The 20659-nt window shown below is 41.9% G+C and overlaps 2 protein-coding genes across 3 annotated transcripts; one reads left to right on the forward strand and one right to left on the reverse strand.

Annotated features, from left to right (window-relative positions):
- The first annotated feature begins 9301 nt into the window (after nt 1–9301).
- cdkn1d (cyclin-dependent kinase inhibitor 1D) lies at nt 9302–12113 on the forward strand. 2 transcript variants are annotated; one of them, XM_015957140.3, is made up of 3 exons: nt 9302–9445; nt 11236–11735; nt 11827–12113. In XM_015957140.3, the coding sequence occupies exons 2-3, from the start codon at nt 11240–11242 to the stop codon at nt 11883–11885; spliced, it is 555 nt and encodes a 184-aa protein (XP_015812626.1). In that variant the 5' UTR covers nt 9302–9445; nt 11236–11239; the 3' UTR covers nt 11886–12113. The 2 variants fall into 2 exon arrangements, with proteins under 2 accessions (XP_015812626.1, XP_015812635.1); XM_015957149.3 differs by lacking the exon at nt 9302–9445 and adding an exon at nt 9650–9780.
- A 3232-nt stretch (nt 12114–15345) lies between these two features.
- On the reverse strand, nt 15346–19666 carry slc37a3 (solute carrier family 37 member 3). Its single transcript, XM_015957133.3, has 13 exons — nt 19456–19666; nt 18809–18923; nt 18474–18566; nt 18221–18304; nt 17933–18078; nt 17756–17852; nt 17576–17660; nt 17301–17503; nt 17088–17229; nt 16246–16347; nt 15920–16119; nt 15753–15818; nt 15346–15662 (listed from the first exon to the last, which is right to left on the reverse strand). The coding sequence occupies exons 1-13, from the start codon at nt 19530–19532 to the stop codon at nt 15570–15572; spliced, it is 1503 nt and encodes a 500-aa protein (XP_015812619.1). The 5' UTR covers nt 19533–19666; the 3' UTR covers nt 15346–15569.
- Between the last annotated feature and the right edge of the window lie 993 nt (nt 19667–20659).

Raw genomic sequence — 20659 nt, forward strand, 5'->3', positions numbered from 1 at the left:
GTTCAAAGTCTTAGAACATTTTGTGTTCTTAGACGGACTACCCTACATGTAGAAATATGTAACAGAAAACATTCCCCCAAAATCAACCCCTGATGATGCTGAACTTTAAAAGTCCCTTTGAGCGTCCTTCAGATAAAAACTTGCATGGACACCCATGACACACCAGCAGACACGTGATTCTCATCAGAACAAGGCCCAGAGCACTGATGTCAATCTGAAACAACAGGTATCTCTTATTTTGAGCTGACTGCAGCTACCTAAAGGTCTTCCATGCAAGAAAACAGAGATAACTAACTAACTGAAAGTGAGTTTTTCTGTTAATAATTAATAAAACGTCTTCAGAATTAAGTCTGCTTGTTGCAACATCACATTAAGTTTCCACCGCAGCCTCCTCACAAGGAGGAAGTCAGCAAACTGTCACATAAACATAGTAAATACATTCACTACAGCAGCTTTTAATCTTTGGACATATCAGCAAGGTTTACCACACACACACACACACACACACGCACACGCACGCACGCACGCACACACACACACACACACACACACACACACACACACGCACACACACACACACACACACACACACACACAAACTGAATATATTAGGGACTTCTACTACTTTGTGGCTAACCGTGGGCCCCTGGGTGCTTCCTGTCTCACACTTTCTTGCTGCATCACACACCTACCATAATATACACTAATTTCAATATAATCTGCTGCAGTTTTATGAATGCAAATGTCTCCCATGTGCAACAGGAAATGCTCTAGACCTAAAAATTACTAAATAAACGGTTCAGTAAAAGCCCAATGATGTGTTTAGTGGAAATTTTGGAAAGAAAAATGCAGATTTTCAAGCAAAACAACAATAGATTCCAATAGACCGGCTCCTCCTGGAACTCGTTAAAGGCAAATGTCAGGTTGAGTCTAGAGAGTTTTCAGACTTATTCAGAGACAATTGACATCTGGCTATTGTCTAGACTCAGGAGCGGTTCTGATCTGTAAAACTCAGGGACATCCAATAATGATGACAGTCCAAACATTCCTTGTGTGTACAAATCTGTCCTTTCCCATCTACTATATAATGACCAAAGGCCAATTTCCAAACCATCTATTCTTAATCAGGAGTTTGACTCTTTCACGTGTGATTTTCTAAAAATGTCCTGCCTGAGTTTCAAACCGGTTTTAGGGAATAATAAAACATCCTATTGTGCAGCTATTTGTTGATTTTTTTTAAAGACTTTTATGCAATTTGGAGGAAAAGCATAGCGTAGCATCTGCTGGCTTCAGTTCCAGTTTTCTTAAGAATTTAAAGGGTGCGTGATCTCAAGGATCTGTCCTGGGACCCCTCCTATTTGTCACATATATTAACACATGTAACTGTCACGTTTCGCTATAGCATAATTTTGTTTCACAACATAATTTTTCATGCACAATCTGTGGAGAGGCCACCACATTAAAAGTAGTTGGGATTGCTTTTTGTAGCGAGACGAAGCCAATTCACATTCAGCTTGAGGTCTGTGCTTGAAAGGTAAAACTCTATTGTGTTATTTTTCTGTATGTCATTAAAACAAACTGTGGTGTGGCGTTCCCTGGTAACCCTTTTAAAATTTCAATTCTTAATTATCTTTTTATATTTGCGTTTCCTTTTTGCACCAGGAAGAAACATGAGAAACCTGTAGGAAAACAAACATCTGAAAGAGGAAGTAGAGAAGTGTATTTATTGTGTAGAAGTATTTTACACCAATTTTGGCATGAATAAACAGTAATGGTGATGTTTATGCGTTTAAAACAATAAATGTTGATGCATTTTGGTTCCTCTGCATGTGATAGGCCCTTTAAAGCTGCATTATGTAATGTTTTTGTTACATTAAATTATTACAATATTTTCATTTAATGGCCATATGATTGAATCTAGTACTTTTTGCCATGATTGCATGTAGAGGTAGCAATTCCATTTATTTTGAAGGGGTTCTGGCTGGTACCACCTCAGGCTGTGCTTGTGAGAGCGTGTTCTGTAACCTTCCGTGCTTGAGCTGATGTGTGAATCTGAAGCCAGAATAAAATGAGTTCACTAACTCATCCTTTAGCCTAGCAATCCATCTTATATGTGAATATATGGTCTGGCCATGACCAATTGATAGCTCTCAGTCACTGGTATCTACGGTTGCATTTTAAACCGTTTCCACTTGCTATTGGACAACAAACAACAAGACGTTCTCACTGCTATGGATATCAGTCAATGGGACAGTCTGCCATACACCATTGAAGAAGACGCAAATACATCCTTTTTCTAAGTAAATTGAAGTACCTCTATCTCCTCTGGTCTAAATAGTCCAAAACTGGTGCCAAAGCTGTTTCAAATGAGCTGTAACCATCTTAGTTTGCTCAGTCACAGTAACATCCTGCCAATCAAACAGATGGAGCACTGTGATTGGCGTGGCACCAGACTGTCCAGGGTGGTGGAGGTTCCAATGGAGCGTGGCTAGACCAACTTGCAGAGCTAATTAATTTTCTTTGACAGTCATTTAGCAAAGAGAATGCAAATACCACGAAACCTCAGGAAAAATGTCTTATTTATTATTTAATGTAGTTAAATAGTTCCGTTACATGGCTGACGATAACAAACGTACCAGCTTACTTTATGTCTAAAACGTGTTTTGCTCTTTCACAACTCAAGTCAATCAGTTTACTTTCAAACATTATCAAATTCAAACATGAATAACATTTGTGACCTGGTCTGTAGACATGTCCGTTACATTACAGCAGAAGCAAGTAGTCATACGTTTTTCTGCTGGAGCGTGCCGACTCACTCACGAATGAGCATGAGCAGTCTCAGCCGACAGTTCAGCTTCAAGTCTTTTATCTTTTTGCGTCATCAAAGAAGGTTGTTATGGGCTATTTTCCTGCCAGCTAAGTCACACTAAAGATCAGCTGGCCCGTACTATCAACACCGTGTTTAATTCAAACTGAAAAAGTTCCAGTTCATTCAAATGGAGGGGGCGGGGACTAAACACATTTGCTGCAGCCTGCCACTAGAGGGTATTTGTTTTCTGTTGGTTTAAAAACATTTCTAGCAACAAACATTTTTTTGGGGGGAAATCTGCATTTCAGATGAGGCCCAGTTTTAAGACCTTCTTTCCTTTAGACTCAAAGGACTTTCTCCATCACTTAGCCACATCTGTCTGCCCCTCTTAGTTATGAGTTGTGTCAACATCTGGATCTGGCCTCTACAGAAATGAAGACCTGATTCATTTTTAGCTCTAATACTTCCTCTTTTAGCAGTCTTGTTTGTTCCAAGTGAAAGCAAATTCCCAATCTCAGATCATATGAAATGATCAACGTTCAAAACAAGAACATTTTTGGATTAAGGCCAGGAAACACGACTCAAACCCTTTTCTGCATCTATTTGTCATTGGTTTGTACTCCTGAGCAGCCAGCCGTGCACACACTCCTCCTGCCCTTTACCTTCCTTTTGCCTCTCTCACATATTGTCACGCTCACGCTCAATAGGACACGAGCAGATGGAAACCAGATGTTTCCCCAGATGTAGATAACACATCAGCTGGAGCGCCCCGCTCTTTTATTCACATCAGCAGAAGAAACTGTATTGCAGGTATTGTGAAAAGCTGATACAGTATTTGTATATTGATAATAATAATAAATTAGCTCTTTTCGAGAGACTCAAAGTGTTTCACATTTATAATCCCTTATCCACGCTGGTGGTGATAAATTACACGCAGCCATGACTGCCCTGGGGCAGGTGGAGTTTCTCACACAAGAACACAAGGACACAGGGACAAGGATGGGGCAGGGTTCAAACTGACAACCCTTCAATTACTGTGGACCTGCCCTGGAAAAAAGCCCAAATTATACCTAAACAGTCAAGGATTTTTAAAGTATACATACTCATGGTATGTTATAGTTTTATCTAAATCGTTTGCTGATACTTTGGTGAAGTTGCTATGCTGAATTTATATGAAAAGGCCCTTGGGTGAGGCTGAAACATAAGCCTCTTTGCAAGAACGAAAACAAAGGATTGATTTACACCCATCTAACCCCGCCTCCCCCCTCCTTTTGGCCCGTGCTCTACCTCCTCCTCCCTCTCCACACGCTAACCATCACACTCTGCAAAAACAATTTTTCGGAGACAACATCTCCTCCAAAAAGCTGCTCTTGCACCGCTGCAGGACTGTGTAAAAAGGCCCCAAACCCAAATGTGTCCCTAAAAAACAGAAGCAAAACATCTGACTTCTAAATAAACTCTGTCTACCCCTTCAGTAGACTAAACTACAAAATATCCATGCCAGTGAGCTGCCTTGCCCTGTTGCACATGCACACACAAAAACTAATGTACACAAGCGCACAAACACACACACAGTGAAACTGGATTCATTATTCCCTCCCCCACAGCAACACCCCACCTGTGGGCTGCAGAGCTGGGCGAGCCCCCCTCCCTCCCTCCTACATGTGCAGCAACCAAAAAACTGACACGATGACTTGCAAGACAAAAGATGAAAGTTGGTGGTAAATTCCTCCGAACAAATATCACACATAACATTTAATAGTGATGTTAATTTAAAGAAAAAACAAAACAAATGACTTGCGTTGATGCCTTAGGCTAAAACCAGTTAAATATGGAGTTACAATGTGAGAATAAGGAGGACCGGTGAGAAACGTACACCCAGTTTCTTTGCTGCTATTTGCAATCTGTGAATCTCTAACCTGCAAAACTGACGGACATTTTAATACCCACATCTCACCATGGGTAGATTTCTCCCTCTTATATACATGTTTGCAAGAAATTTCTAAATGTCAAACCAGCATTTCACAAACAATAGTTTCCTTTATTGTTTTGCCATCCCAGCATTTTCATTCTGTTGTGGTAAATTAGGCAATAATGGCTGATGTAAACAATCCTGTCTGCGGTGAGATTCTTTGCACGACTTGCTTCCTCTGCTGAAGGGCAAATGGATGAAGACCTCCCCTCTTGCTGCACCTGTGAACCAAATGCGCCTTTTTTTCTCCTCATCTCTACCACAACTTACTGTTCACCAGAGAAACGTCATGCTGAGAAGGCGTAGTTATACAGTACGAGTCGTACAGCCTCTTGAGGTTTTACCAAAGTGTCATTAGCACCAGATTATCAGGCTGTGGTGTGACCTTTGACCTGCTGCCTTCTGAAAGTCTCAGGCAACAAATCAGCTTTTTAAATGCCTGAGGCTTCAGTTCCCACATGATCACCAGAACTGGACCATAAGAGAATGGTAAAAAAATGTAATGTTTTTAGGAGTTTTTTCTTCTTTTGCATTAGATCATTACTCTGCCACATCACACTAGACACAACCTTTTTGTTAACACCGTGAACAAGGAGACTGGAGTTGTTTTAAAAAAGCAGCGACCAACTTGGGGTGTTAGATAATTAGTATAATCTCAGAATGATGTCACTCCACTCAGCTTTCTATTCGATCGCCTGATGAATCCTGGCATTGTAATCTTGGAATATGCTCGTGCCATCAGGGAAGAACAAATCCGTTGATAGAATAACCTGGCCATTTAATATAATCAAGTAGTCAGCTGACCTCATTCTTGGAGCACATCCTGTTGCTGAACCTAGACCTGACCAACTGCAGCAACCCCAGATCATAGCACTGCCCCCACAGGCTTGTACAGTAGGCACTAGGCATGATGGGTGCATCACTTCATCTGCCTCTCTTCTTACCTTGATGCGCCCATCACTCTGGAACAGGGTCCGTCTGGACTCATCAGGCCAGTTTTTAATAATGCGCTGGACAGTTCTTCATTTGTACAATCTCCGTAGATGTTTTCTCTGCTTGATGCAATCCAATGGATCCAATCCAAACCAATCCGTGGTTTGCACGGCTGTTGTTTCACAGGCATTATAGTGTAGTCAAAATGCACTGGCTGCAGCGATAACAATAGGTTTATAACTACTAGCCACAAACAACCTTCAGCGTGGGATTATGGATAGGATAGGGGGTGTAAACAAAGAGAGGATTAGGAGTTTAATATGGAGCATCAAACTGACTGTAAATACAGGTCAGGGAGCCAGATGAGAGAGACTCACAGTGATCCAGACACAATGTAAAACCTCTCATTACCTCCTCTGATGAGATTATGTCAGGGTTTGGACAGAAAAAAAAAGAAGACAGGCATTGTCGTTTTATTGTTGCACATCAATTTAAATAGGTCCAATTATGCTGTGTGCTGTTGCAGAACAGATTCTTGACTTTTTTGTGGGATAAGAAAGTTAATTTTTGACAATTATTTATCAAATAACAAAAAAACTGTAGATGGAAGGTGATTTGTCCACAGAGATCTCTTTATTGCTATTCAGCAGCAGAAAACTGTAAACCTTGGCTCATTCGCTTTTATGACCGCCTGAAAGATTCCAGTGTGTATTAACCAGTGTTTGTTAACCTGTGATGTTGTGTGTGTGTGTGTGTGTGTGTGTGCCGGTTAAAACATCAAAGTGAGGACCATAACAAGGTTTTTACCTGCAAACTGAGGACACTGGTAGCAAAGTGAGGACATTTTGCTGGTCCTCACTTTGGGACAATGTCACAGAGCTCTAATGGTTATTTTTACAGGTATGGTGAGAATTAAATTTTAGTTAAGGTTAGGGTAAGGAGTAGACTGGTTATGGTTAGAGGTAGGGTTAGGGTTAGGCACAATCCAGTCACTAAAATGAATGGAAGTCAATGAAGGTCCTCACAATGAATGCTAGACTAAAGAGAGCAAGAGAGAGAGATAGATAGATAGATAGATAGATAGATAGATAGATAGATAGATAGATAGATAGATAGAGATAGAGAGAGAGAGATAGATAGATAGATAGAGATAGAGAGAGAGAGAGAGATAGATAGATAGAGAGAGAGAGAGAGAGAGAGATAGATAGATAGATAGAGACAGAGAGAGAGAGAGATAGAGAGAGAGAGAGAGAGAGAGAGAGAGAGAGAGAGAGAGAGACTGTCTCCAACAGGCTGCTGATGTAGTCCAACAACATTTTTATGTTCAGATTTTTACTAAAAGTGTGTTTTTTAAAGGTAAAATGAAAAACATATATATATCACAATGGCATTTCTGCATTTCTAGAATGAACAAAATCACTATAGTGGTCTGCAAGCACTTTTAACTTAAAGTGTGAGCACTCCTGCTTTAAATTATAATTATACACTGTAAACTCTAATAAACTAGTCTAAGCTGAAAAATATTTAAACTACATTTCATAACATTTTTTTACTTTAAGTAAATTCAAATAACTTTAATCTTACCTAAATAAAATAGCCAGCCTTGTATTTGCTCAAAGATTAACCCCAAAAAATTATGATTGGAATCAGGATGATCAGCTTAACTAACTGCCAGAAAGCTCATGACTGCAAGTGTTTTTAGCGTTTTTACTGTTTTTTGAACAGTCACAGAATATTGTGCTCTATGACTATTTAAACACCAAAACTACTAAAAGAGAGTAGACTCACTTCTTACATCAGGAAGAATCAGCGTGTTTCTAGTATTTTCCGTTCTTTCGCAATTCGATGTTGAATTGTGAGCTGCAGAAGCTTTTCTGGTTTGTGCCTCGCTTTTTGTACCGTGGTGTCCCAACACGATCTCCTAAAGCTTGGTTTATGCTTGACGCATTTACTTTCCGCTTGGTGATGCGGCTCGCGGATGGAACGCGCTTCACAACTTGCAGCGTTTATGGTTCATGGGGCTCGTCTCTGCAGTGAGCCAATATTCTCCCAAACTGAACGGGGCAGCATGGAGCTCTACGGCATGCATCCAACACTACACCATAGTAGAAGTAAAAATTACTGTTGTTTACAACATGGCATTCCAGCATTTTAACAGTGTCCTCGTCTTTTCTGACAGTGCGAACTATTTCTCTCCAAGAATTATTAACAACATGTTGATCACGGTGATCTTTGAGAGCTGAATCATACAAATGTCTGTATTTACGAACCTCTGCCATACTAGTTCTTGCCAGTCCGCCATGTTTTTCCGCGACCGACAGTCCGCGTGCTTAGAAAATTTCCTAGGTGCGCGGTGCGGAAATTTTGGGCCGTGCGGAGGCGCGGTGGAGGGGCGTGGTTGTTAAAATGACGCGATTTTGCCGCGCGGAGCCTTGCGAACCTCGCGGACGCGTCAAGCATAAACCAACCTTAAGTCGTGGATTGTCTACTTCCTGATCATGTGTCATTGCCACAACAAGTGGACGAATAAGATTTCGTTCCTTGTGAGTGCAACAATGTGAAGAGCTAATTTGCACAAGCAATTGTCTTGGGGGAGGGGGATGTCAGGTTGGGTTAGCAGCTCGAATCTCTGTTGTGGCATCTATGAGTAGTGGGGAATCTGCAATACCGAGTGGGCCAGTTCAGCAGTCAGGCCACCAAGAAGAGTCCCGGTGCTCCAGATGGCCAGTCTGCCACTCTCTACATCTGAATTGGGGCACTTCTATTATGTTTTTTTTAATTAAATTCAATTAAGTTTTGATGGTAAATCATAGACAGCTAAAGTTTGTATAGACATGTTCATGCTCTATAAAAATCTGAAATTGTTATTGGTCCATAAAAATTGGAATCAGTGCATCTCTATGTTTTCGTGTTAAAATCAGTAACATTTTTAGATAAACTGAAAATGACCAAACTCATACATGGCAGAGCAGAGTAGAAATAAAAATGTGTTTTCATTTCACAAAATCTTTACCTGTGCAATTCTATTTTATGTTAAAGGCAATAAAGTTTTTCATGATAAATTGAAGTAGAAATGTGATATCAACAGGTCGAGCTATACAAAGTTTAGAACCGGTTCACAATATTAGAATTGGTGAATCTTTTTACTCTTTTTCTTAAATTCAATTTTTTGGTGACAAGGAAGGTAAGATAAAGGTAAAAGGGAAGTTAGGGAACAATAGTGTTTCACTATTTAGAAGTGAGAATCTGCACATCGTGCGATGTCACGCACACGCACTTGTTATAAGTGTAGGCATTCATAAAAAGTTTTAAAAGTGTAAGTCAAATCCTACAAAAAATACAGCTCGCAAGGATCAACTCCTGAATGTTTATGTTGTACTTTGGGATAATTATAACGTTATAACATTTGTTATTAGTCCAGAAAAGCAGGGTTGTGCTCTGGCTAGAATGAAAATGGAGCAGTAGGTCAGTCTATTTCTGTGTTCCGCTCACGTTGCAGCCCAACGTGACTGCAAGAGGCAGCGAGGTGCCAAAATAAAAACGTGATGCAAGCACTACACGAGAATGTGTGTCACATTGAGGAAGGAGGAGGAAGCGGAGGCCGCTGCCAAAAAATTTGACCTACTTCTAGCTGCTCTGGGGGAAAGGAGGCGAGGAGGAGCGGGAACGCGATTAATCTGGAGCTGAAGCGCACAGACAGACAAGAGGGTCATTTGCGTTGGTCTAACGAGGTAATAAATTATTAATTATTAATTAGCATGTTTGTGCATTTGATTTATAAATACCGAGAGATTTAAATGAGTTTATTCTGATTTATTTCGCGAATTGTTCTCGGGTTCGTGTTGCGTTTATCTGCTGTCGGGATATCTTGTTTACCTCGACTCAGGGCTGTTTTGATGGAGGTCACGTGACCGAGACCCCCACCCGCCTGCTGCGTTTAAGTTCATAACAAACAAATCACTCGGACAAATCCACGGAACGGTCAGCTTCACGCCTCATTTGCTCCGACCGGATAAATAACGGATTCTTCTTCTTTCTGGACGAAGCGGTTCCGATAACGCAGATGGTGAGAGGAAACGCTTCCTTAACGTCACAACGTGAACTTTGCACGTTTGTGTTTATGCAGCTATGACGCGGCTTGACCAGAGTTTTTATTTTGAGTTGAGACAAACAAACCCGTTAGCTGATACTACTCATACCCAAAACGCTGTAGTGTGTGTAAAGTAAGTGCCTGAAGTGTGCGTGTTTGTTGGATGACAGGAGTGCACAGCATCCCCGCTGATGACCCGCAAAGTTTTGCAAAGTCTACCTGCGTCACTTTCTCCCCGTTCCTTTACAGGGGAGCCATGTTTTGTCCCGCCGCAGCTTTGCTCCTGCGGTTTTCCGTTGTTGCGTGGCTATTAGTATTATTAGTTTGACTGTCTCGGATAGTCAGAGTGAAACGTGACCCGCGCACCGCGTCCGATCTCTGCAAAACAACTTTCACTTCGCAGCGCAGTTTCAAATTACAACCCTCACACACAAACCTGCAATTAAACCATTAAAAAATGTGCAGAACTGCGACATTTGGTTTGTGCGCGCGCACACAGAAACTGACAGCTACAGAAAGCGCTCTCTTTCTGCTCCGAACATTTTGTACTTTAGGTGTCAGCACGCCTTTTAGGACCTTCGGTAATTTGGATTTCGCCTCGAAGTTGCTGCTTTTGCGGCTGTTTGGTGTTTATGTGCAGCCTGACCTAAATAAGTAGGTCATTTTTCTTTTTTTTACAAATAAAAAAGGTCTGTTAAGTTCTCAGGAAGTTGGTTTAGTGTTTCAAGGGTGCTGAACTTTTTTCAGGGGATGCCAGAGCAGAGGACACAACGTTCTCATGGAGGCTTTTTTCAAATTTGTTTTTCAGAACTAAACAGGAGGAAGAAAACATTTAAAATTCGTGTTAGCAGGAAGTTTAACCCACATTTTAGTTCTTGTCCTATTGGAGCATGCACTGAACTTAATTAAAAAAACATGGGAGTGAATTAAATAAAGGTTATTGCTTCTGCATTATTATTACCTCATAATGTGCCACAACACTCATAATGCTCCAAGCAGCTTTTTTCTGTGTGTAGACATTAAAGGGTTAAAGTGTACATCAGAGAACTGAAAGTGCATCAGATCTAGTCCACCACATGACCCATATTTGGACTCATTTACTTCATTCTAAACCTAAAGTGGTAAAATCCTGGCGAGATGGGTTTGGTGAATAACTGGATGACATCAATAATCTTCAGATTTTAGAGCCTGAGAGCAAAAACCTCAGCTACATCTAGAGTTATTCCTTTAATTATCTGAGGCAGATTGAGAATGCTGGAAACATTCCTCACCATGTGACCTTTCCTGTGACAGAGCAGGTGGGGAATCTGGCTCAGTTGGACCCAGCAGGGCGAGTTCTGTGTTTGGGGATTTTTGTTTGTTTGTTAGGTCTCTGTTGTTATGGATGCGGCTGTAAAGACCCAGTCTCATCTTGAGTTTGTTCTCTAACAGTGACATGGTGATGGCCTCTATATCAGCATCTACCGGAGGACCTTCAGCGTCCCACTCCAGTCTCACACACCTGGGAGGCATTGAGGCCCTGAAGCTGAAGGTGGGCCCGGTCCGGAGGAACCTCTTTGGGCCGGTAGACCACGAGCAGCTGCAGCAGGACTTCCAACGACTGCTCCACATGACTGTGGAGGTGGCCAGTAAGCGCTGGGGCTTCGACTTCCAGGAAGACAGGCCAGGAGAGGGCACCGACATGGAGTGGGTGGAGCTTGAATGCAAAGATGTGCCGAAGTTTTACCGCAGCCGCGTAGTTCGGCCGGTGGTGCGGAAAACCAAAGGTCCAAGGCGAATGTCGTCATCATCTTCGTCTTCATCTTCATCAGGGGAAGGGTCTCCCATTTCCAGCAGTTCGTCTGGTTCTGGGGACGAGTACCTAGAAGTGACCACGAGGGGGCGCTACTCAATTCAGCGACTGGAGAAACGCAAACAGGCCGCCATAACAGGTGAGCTCAGCGTCACCTCCTCTGGTAGCTCGTTTATACGAATCGGAAGTGGCCGCTTTAAATCAACGCATCATCTCCGTTCTCTCTCTAGATTTTTTCAAGGTGAAGAAGAGGAGGCTTCTGCATTACAAGATGTCATCTCGGCAGTAAAAACACGACCGGACCAGCCGATGGGTTGGGCCGCCTCACTCAGATCACTCGTGTACATGTAGCAGGTTCTAATGCTTGTCCGCAAGCTCCAGGTGTTTGGGCTCAACAGGGAGTGCTTCTTGTTAATCAGGCGGTTATACACACATGCTGTATGCTTATATACTGTTTCACTCAGCTTTTGACTATACTGTGAAATCGTGCTAAATGCCCTCATCAGGACCCTAAAAGTATGGGTGCTCGTGTTCAGAGGTTGACCCGACCCCTTTTCCTCCCCCTCACGCGCAGCCTTTGGGTTTCACCACCGGGGGTTTGAACACTCGAGGTGAACCGGGGGTGAAAACCTCAGGCCAGGGTTCAAAATGTGGCAGCACGACTGTCATTACCTCCAGGTTGAAGGTCAAAGGTGGAGGCTAAGCTCTTGAAACTTTTCTGAGTAATAATGATTATTATTGTTAAAAAGACTAAGACGCAGATCAAATTACCATCAATGTGGTAAAATAATGCACAAATAACAGTATATTTGCTTTAATTAGATCTTTGACCCAAAGGCGTTGCCTCGTGCTTTTAATACGATAACATTTACTTTATTTTTGTCCATGAAGGGAAATTTTGCTGTCATTCAGCAGCTTCGAGGTAATTTGATTCTTGAGGGTGCAGCTGCTTTTTCTGCTCTTGCATATTTTATTTTCCATCAGTTCTCAACATGGAGGCAGCTGAGACACGTCGACCAAAGCTGCTTTTGTGCATAAGATTTATTCCATCAATGTTCCGATGAGCATTTTTTACCAGATGTGCAAAATCAAAGTCAGTTTCGTTCTCCCTTCGTTGTGCAGTCCTCCAAATTTGGACATCAACGGGATCTGGACACTTTGGATCCAGAAGCCATAGTCTGGATTCTTCCAGTCCTACTACCTCATCAGATGATTTAATAAGACTTAAAAGTATCCTCTGCAGCTCAGGATGTTTGCGTCTACAGGCAGACAAGTGAGACAGAAAGAGTCGTGTTCTGTTGTGGTGGAACATCGGATAAATGAGTCAGTGTGTCAGAGCGGGGGCCTCTACACAGAGGAAACGCCAGTTCCCCCGATGGGGGGGTTGTTTTGTCTCCCACACATCGGCTCGCTTCGCTGTGACAACTTTCCCAGAATAGTCTGGCGGGGATCAGGGACAAACTTTTAATAAGAAAACGTCTCCATCAAAAGACACGTCCACATAGACTAGAGTCACTCTAGTCTGGACTGAAAATTCTTTAACAGATTTAAACACAAAAAACCTTTTATGATAAAGATTTTTGTCCTATTTCTGTCATCTTACCTGTTAAATGTGCGTGCTCTCAGTCTTTCAGTGTTTATTAACTTATTTTCAGTTCTTGTCTTTTGTTTCCATAGGAAAAATAATGATAAATTCCCTGTTTTTTTTTAAATAACTAACCAACTGTAGGATTTCAGAAACTTTATCTTTGCACTACTTCAAATTGTGTCGAAAAATAAAAAGCTATTTTTTTACGATCATTTTAAAAATAAGCCAAACAGCTAACACGGTAGAAGCTGAAACACATTTGAGTTTTCTCAACTTCAGTGTTTGGAACAAATAAACTCATATCCAGCAGCATTAGCTAAATAACCTGCTGCAGCTATAACAAAGTATAGTATTTTTGTACTTTGTAAATGCATGAATGTAATTATTTGTATACCATTTGTAATAATTTTGTTGTAATTTTATTTTGTATGCTTGCGAACTGTTACAGTATATAACTGTTGTATGATATCCTTCCTTATAGAGATTTGTATAGAGAAAACTTCCCTTTTGGTTGGTGCACTTTTGCTTTTCAGAATGCTGTTTGCTCAAATAAAATGTAAAATCATGTTGATGAAAACTATTCGTGCTCTGAAGCTTGTTTTTATTATTTTTTTATTTCAGGATCTGATCCAACATGCTCTCATTTTGGGGTTGCAGCACCCCCTAGTGGTTAAGATGCAGAAAAAACTTCACAAAGGTGCGCAAAAATGTCACTAGCATTTAGTTGAAGACACAAATTACAGTTACATAAAAACATAAATAAAATGTTTAAAAACAAAATAAAGATTATATTCTATTACATTTGATTTGCATGTTTTATAATCAAATTATATAAAAAACAATCTGTTATCAGAAAATGCAACAAAAGGAGGGCGTAATGTAAACATTGATAGTTTAAGCAAAAACAGTTTAAGTGTTGATGACTAGAGGGGTGTACTATGTCAGCAGAGCAGGGATTTCTTCCTTACGTCTGGATTAATACGAAAAGATTTCAAGTGCAGCGGAGGTGGTTCTGATGCTATTTAACAACTCAGGCATTCGGGTTTAGTCTAAATATCACATTTTTACTCAAAAAGACTCTGAACAAATAAAAATGAAACAAACTCTCATGAGACTTAGTTCATAAAACCAGCAGGCTGTATAACTGTAAATCAGGAAAACAAAAAATAAATTTGATTTTGTCCCATAAACTATGTCACTGAGTAAATAATAATAAAAAAATAAACAGTTTAATAAATTTAGCAGGAAAAGCTCAAACGAGTTAAATCTCATTTTAACAAACTTCTCAGCTAATCTGGACAACTTGGGGTAAATTCATGGTTCTGGTGGTTGAAAGCAGAATCCAGTCACTGCAGCTGAGTGGTGGAAACGGAGAACAGATTGGGTTTTTAAAATGAGCGCCGATGAATCAGGATGAGTTTTACGTCAGATCAGAACTACTGAGCTAAAACTCTTAATTCTACCTGATGTGTGTACCTGAGCAGACGTCATCTGTAGGTACATTTGGTGACTAAAGTTAATTTAAGGGGTTGAGTTTTGAAATCATTTGACAATCAGACTTTAGTTTGAAATGTTACAGGGTCAGACTTAAGCGTCCTAACCTGCTGGTGAGCTGTTACCATGGTGATCTGGCTCAACATGGCGGGCTAAGACGAAAACCTCGCTCCATAGTACATCCCCTCTGCCCCAAGTGCTCCATTAGAAATGCTTAATAGATGATTAGTTGGACCAAAGCGTCACTACGACTCTTAACGTCACAGAAAAATACAAAACAAAGAAGATCGTTAATTTACCCACATTCGATTTTAAGCCCAGGTTCATAAATACTTCACATCTAAGCTCAGACAGAAACAAACGGGCTGATTTAGGCTCACTTGAGGAAGCTTGAAGGCAGGACTGAGTGCAAATTAAGACACTGAATTTAAAGATGTAAACATTCAAGTGGAAGGGAATGAAGAGCAGTCCTCCTCATAACGAGAAGGTTTTACCATTACTGACCCTGATTACAAAGAGCTGTTCACAAAACAGTTCAAGCACCTGCAAGTCATAAACAACGACTTGGTTCGTTAAAATAAGCTTCTAATAAGCATAATGACCTCAAGCAATCATAAAAAAGGTGAAACATTCATAAGTATCTACAAAAACAGACACATTTCTACAGTACAATTACTATTTACATTCCTAAGTCTGACTTCACCACAGGTCAGATGTTTAAATTAAAACTTAAAAAGTGAATTATTTACATTTAAACTCACATCTATGAGCTGACAGACTGGCCCGACGCTCCAGATCCCTTTTATCATCAGGCACTTCGACCCAAAGCCCAAGCGGAAACTAGTCTGGACTGTGGTTTTGGATTCAAACCGACCTGCGGTGATGTCACGCTCACAGCTGGCGGCTCTGAGCCCACCTGTCTCTCCACAGAGCTCTTAGTTCTCTCACCAGCAAGGGTGTGATGAACACAATGCTGCCCCCCGTCTGTAGGAACAGCAAATGCACGTTTTGGGTCAAAAGTGAGTCTGAATAAATCACATATGTGTTGCTGCTTTTAGAGAGAAAACCTGTTACCATAACGATGAAGAAGTAGAACACATTCATCCAGCCCAGCCTGCTCTCGATCAGCGACACCAGGTACTACATGATGGTAAACATGGAGACCAAACTCAGAATACTGTCAAAATATGTTGCCTTGCTGAACTTTTTCAGTGAGAAACGTCTTCCTCGTCTTGTCTCACCTGTCCTCCAGCAGCTCCTATGCTCCCAGTCCCGTCCACTATCCCAGTGACAGTTGCCAGAGCCTCCTGGCTGCCCCTCAGGGCGTCCTGCCTCCCCAGGTCCGCAGAAATGGCCGAGCTGATCATGTTGGACGGCCCACCGATGAAGAAGCCAGTCACAGCCAGGATCACGGCGTTGATGACCTGATCGTTAGGTGATCCTGAGAGTCCAGAGACACAAAAACAGAAACCCTGACATTAACGTGATTATAGAACTGTAATTAGTGAAGGATGTTCTGTTTATGTTCTGGGCTGTTTGGTTCTCTAACATGGGTGTATGTACTCACGGCTGTATCCCACTAGGGCTCCCATCGCCATGGCCAGACTGAAAGCCAACACTGGAGCTCTTTTACCCAAGAAATCAGAAATCAGACCCTGAACTGTCCCCCCTGGCGCACGCGCGCGCACACACACACACACACACACACACACACACACACACACACACACACACACACACACACACACACACACACACACACACACACACACACACACACACACACACACACACACACACACACACACACAACGACAAAAAGATGCAGTCAGATTTTAAATCAGATGTTAGACACCACTGGTCTGCAATGCGGGGTACCTCAAGGCTCTGCTCTCGGTACACTCCTGTCTCTATTAAAACTACACCCTCTTGGACAGTTTATTAATACATTTCACAATATTTTGCACTACTTTTATGCAGATGACACGCAGCTGTTCTTGAACTGCATCAGTACCACTCAGAGACCACCAACTGGTTTAAACGTATATATTTCAGTTAAACTCAAAAAGACTGAATGTCTGATTGTTGGATGAAGAAGGAACAAAGGGTGTCTGGCAAAGTGAGGGGCAGCTGGGTTGTGAAGCAGGGATTATTGGATGAACAAGGAAAAGTACAAGGAGCACAAGCTACGGACCCATCTGGGATTCATCGAAAGGCTGGACATTCCTAGTGCACCCAGGAACATGAGAGGTACTCCGACATTCTTCTTTGTTGTATTCCTCTTGTCCAGCAAGGGTGTTAGCAGTAGCTCAGGCTAGCATTTTTCTGGGGTTACTCTTTATTAGAAAAATTCTTACAAATAAATTTTACTCTCTTACTAATGAGGTAAAACCTACAACAAACCCTTACCGATGATCCCGCCGACATCGTACCACACAGACAGGCGATCGGCCTCGGCCTCCTTCCATCCGTAGTTGTTGCTCAAGTAAAATGGAAGCCAGAAGAAGAAGGAGTAATTAACCAGCTTCAGACACGCATAAGCCAAGGAATACTGCAGGACAAAAGGAGGACGAGTGATGCAATCGCTCTGGTGAACACCTCTTTAACGTTAAGAAGACTCACGGGCAAAACTCCAGGTAGACAGAAAGCCTGGAAGAAGCCGATGGCCTGAGGAGACTCCTCCTGAGGTTCGTCGGGCTGCTGCACTGACGGGAACCGCCTGCTGCACACCTGCACCTCCTCTTCCTCCTCATCACTCATCAGGGGCCTGTGGCTGTCTGAGTCTGCCTCCACTGGGCTAAGTCCAGTTTCTGACTCCACCAAACCTGCCACAAATGAACTCACTGGGTCAACAGCTTCTATGGTTAGGAAACGACACACATTTCTGCCTTTCTTACCAACTTCTTTAGGGGAAGTGAGGAGGCCGAAGAACACCACCACTCCGCCAGCAAACTGCACCACAGATGTCACCAGGAAGGCATACTGCACAGACGATGGAAATATTAGCTCTGAGAGTGTTTTGGCAAAAAAATAAAAAAAATAAAAAAGCTGAAGGTGTGTGTGTGTGTGTCTCACACCTCGTATCCATACTTGAGCACACTAGAAGCCAGGAAGGCTCCCAGTATGTTGCCAACAGAAGCACAGGCGCTCCACAGCCCAAACACAAAACCACGCCTAGAAAAAATAAATAATACATTGAACAAATAAATTTTATAAATCCCTGGTGAGCAGCTGCCTGTAAACTGGTCACAGACCCCGCCTTGCCGAACCAGTTGCCCATGACGGCCACCACGCAGGGCCAGACGGCCGACTGCAGCAGGCCGTTCATCACCCAGAGGCAACAGTACAGATAGATGTTGTAGATGTGGAGCCATTCCGTCAGAGTACCAAACACAAACTCCTGCAAGGAAACACAAATCCCGACTCTCTGAGCGTTTCATTCACATCTGTCAGGAGGTTCATGAGATAGTTTACTAATGAACACGCGTCTTTCAGCAGCAGATAATTAGCATCACAAGAAGCCAACAACATTCAGTTCTGACCACAATAGCAGAGCCGCACAGGCCAAAGCAGAGAACGTAGCGCAGGTTGACTCTGTCTCCTACCACTCCACTCAGATACAGACCCTGTGAGGACGAGAGCAGATAAAACACTGACTTGGTTCAAATTAAAAAGACTCAAAGTTCTTTGCTTGATTTTAATTCCTGCAGAAGGCTGCTGACACTGCTGTCAGGAAGCGTGAGCTAACTTAAACGGCCGCTGAGGATTCTTGTCAACATGTTCTGGTTGACTCACCACTGCGTAAGAGAAGAGGAAGATCGAATCCAGAGCTCCCAGAAATAGAGTAGCCTGCTTTTCATCAGCAAAAAGGCGATTGTCCTCCCATGTCTGGACAGAAAACACACCAAATTAAACAGTTTATCTAAAAATAAAAATAAATTAGCTAAAAGGAACCTTTCTGATGCATAATTACATTTCTGGATGCTCTAGGTATAAAAACGTTTTTTCCTGAACTTTAGCTTTCCAATCATGCCTTCTGAAGTGTCAAATTAGGAAAACAGCCATGCGTCGCCACTGAGTGGCCATTTTTTAAATAAAAAATGATTTTAATTGGACGTTTTGATCATTACTTGACTGGGGGAGAACGCGGGTATGCTGTCGTTCTGGATGGAGGGTGTCCACTGAGCAGAGATGCTCACTTTCACGTTGCTAAACGTCTTCCTGGATGCATGGAGCAACACATAGCTGCAAAAAGACAAAACATGGCAAAACATTTAAAGTTTAAGTCATTCTGTGTTTAATTTGGCTGCACATTAAACAGTACTGATCATCCTTGCTGCTCTAACAGCATCTAGGTCACCTCACTCTGACGACCTTTAACCCATTTTGCACAAGCTACGTTTAAATTATTGATCGTCTTTTATGGAGCTTATTAGAAATATTGAAATTAGCAAAATATAAACTGAAAATAGTAAAAAAAAAAAAAAGCATAAAAAATACATCTCATGGGTTCTAATTACTATGCTTACACCCAGAAAAGCAACTGGAGGAGGACGTTATCATTAGAGCCAAAGAGCTGCATTGTGGGAGCTTATCTCCTGTTGGTGATAAGGATGGGTTTAACTAGAGCTACAAACTCAAATATGGTGGAGAAAAAGAGACACGGAAGCATCTCAAGAATCAATGAATGGATTTAAAAAAATGGATCTGTGCTGTCAAGAAAGCAGAAACATTTGTTTTATTGATGCTGGCAAACCCAGTGACCTCTCCAGATTACCTAAAGAAGGTGAGGAGAAAGACAACCAGATGATGATGGGTGTACTGTGACAGATAGCCACAGTACGAGGGAGGCATCACGGGGTGGGCGAAGGGAGGAAGAGGAGGATGAGGAAGGAGGTGGTGCTGGCTGGAGGTCTTTGAGAAATATGTGGAGAGGTTCAACTAGGATGCTCCGCTAAACCAGATGGGACAAACACATCACTACGGGAGGGACGAGGAGCCTGCAGAGGAATGAAGTCAACGTTAAATGAAATAGTTGATCTGGTATCTTGACACGTTTTTGAGGACTTCATCAATTCATGCATGAATGCACAGGTTCAGGTACGATGACGAGTGCTGCCTCGTGGAAAGCAGCCGTCTTCCTGTGCTTTTTACGGACACCTGGTCTGAATGCCTCCTTGTGAACGGCCATGAGCAGCAATCAAAGAGGCCAGTGTGTTGGCATTTAGAAGCATCCCCCACCAGAGGGTCCAGCAGCAACTCGCTTTGCTGCTTTTATAAAACTCTCAGAACCTCCTGTGGGGTTTTAGTTCTCAAGCAGCACGATTTTACTCTAGATGATGATCAAGGTTAGATTAAACCCGATGCTTGCATCATTTATTAAGTGTCTTTGTTATTGTGTAACTGCTGATAAATGGGTTGGACAAGAACACAATGTGAGGATTAAAATAAACAGTTCATTAGCTTTTGTATAATCAACACACCTAGAAACCGGCTGTTCTTATTAGGTTCCTATGTGTTTATTACTTCAAACTGCGTACTGAACTGATTGAAATATTAACAGAAACACGTCTGAAGCTAAAGGTCAAACAAAACACGATTTTTTTAATCTATGGACCCTTTTCGTGTCGTTCAACAGACGTTACTATGGCAACTATAACTAAGCCATTGTGTGAGTCGTTTAAGTTAAACTACTGTCATTAGTATGTAGTCTGTTTAAAAAATTTCATTCAACGATTTATTTTCTTTTTTGGGAATTTGAAGAAGGAAACTGTCATATATGTTACCGCGTTGGGTCAGGGCAGGCTAAACCGCAACGGACCATAAGTTCCGGGACCGTCAAACACATAAATGAGAATAAAATTGTTGAAAAAATAAAAATAAAAACACGGTGAGTTCCTACCTTTAGAACCGTTCGCTCGGAGCTTGGCTGAATCTGTTGTGTTTACTGTGGATGTGTCATTAACGCTAGCAGAGCGCTC

Source organism: Nothobranchius furzeri, chromosome 1, assembly GCF_043380555.1.
Source record: "Nothobranchius furzeri strain GRZ-AD chromosome 1, NfurGRZ-RIMD1, whole genome shotgun sequence".
In the NCBI taxonomy this organism is placed as follows: Eukaryota; Metazoa; Chordata; class Actinopteri; order Cyprinodontiformes; family Nothobranchiidae; genus Nothobranchius; species Nothobranchius furzeri.

Excerpts from the sequence above, each read along its gene's own strand:
- cdkn1d (XM_015957140.3), top strand. The coding sequence starts at position 11,240 with ATGGTGATGGCCTCTATATCAGCATCTACCGGAGGACCTTCAGCGTCC. Across the intron at positions 11,736-11,826 it reads CAAACAGGCCGCCATAACAG|ATTTTTTCAAGGTGAAGAAG; the intron begins GTGAGCTCAGCG and ends TTCTCTCTCTAG.
- slc37a3 (XM_015957133.3), bottom strand. The coding sequence starts at position 19,532 with ATGCCTCCCTCGTACTGTGGCTATCTGTCACAGTACACCCATCATCAT. Across the intron at positions 18,567-18,808 it reads CCGCGTTCTCCCCCAGTCAA|ACATGGGAGGACAATCGCCT; the intron begins GTAATGATCAAA and ends TTTTCTGTCCAG. Across the intron at positions 17,853-17,932 it reads AACTGGTTCGGCAAGGCGGG|GCGTGGTTTTGTGTTTGGGC; the intron begins GTCTGTGACCAG and ends TATTTTTTCTAG.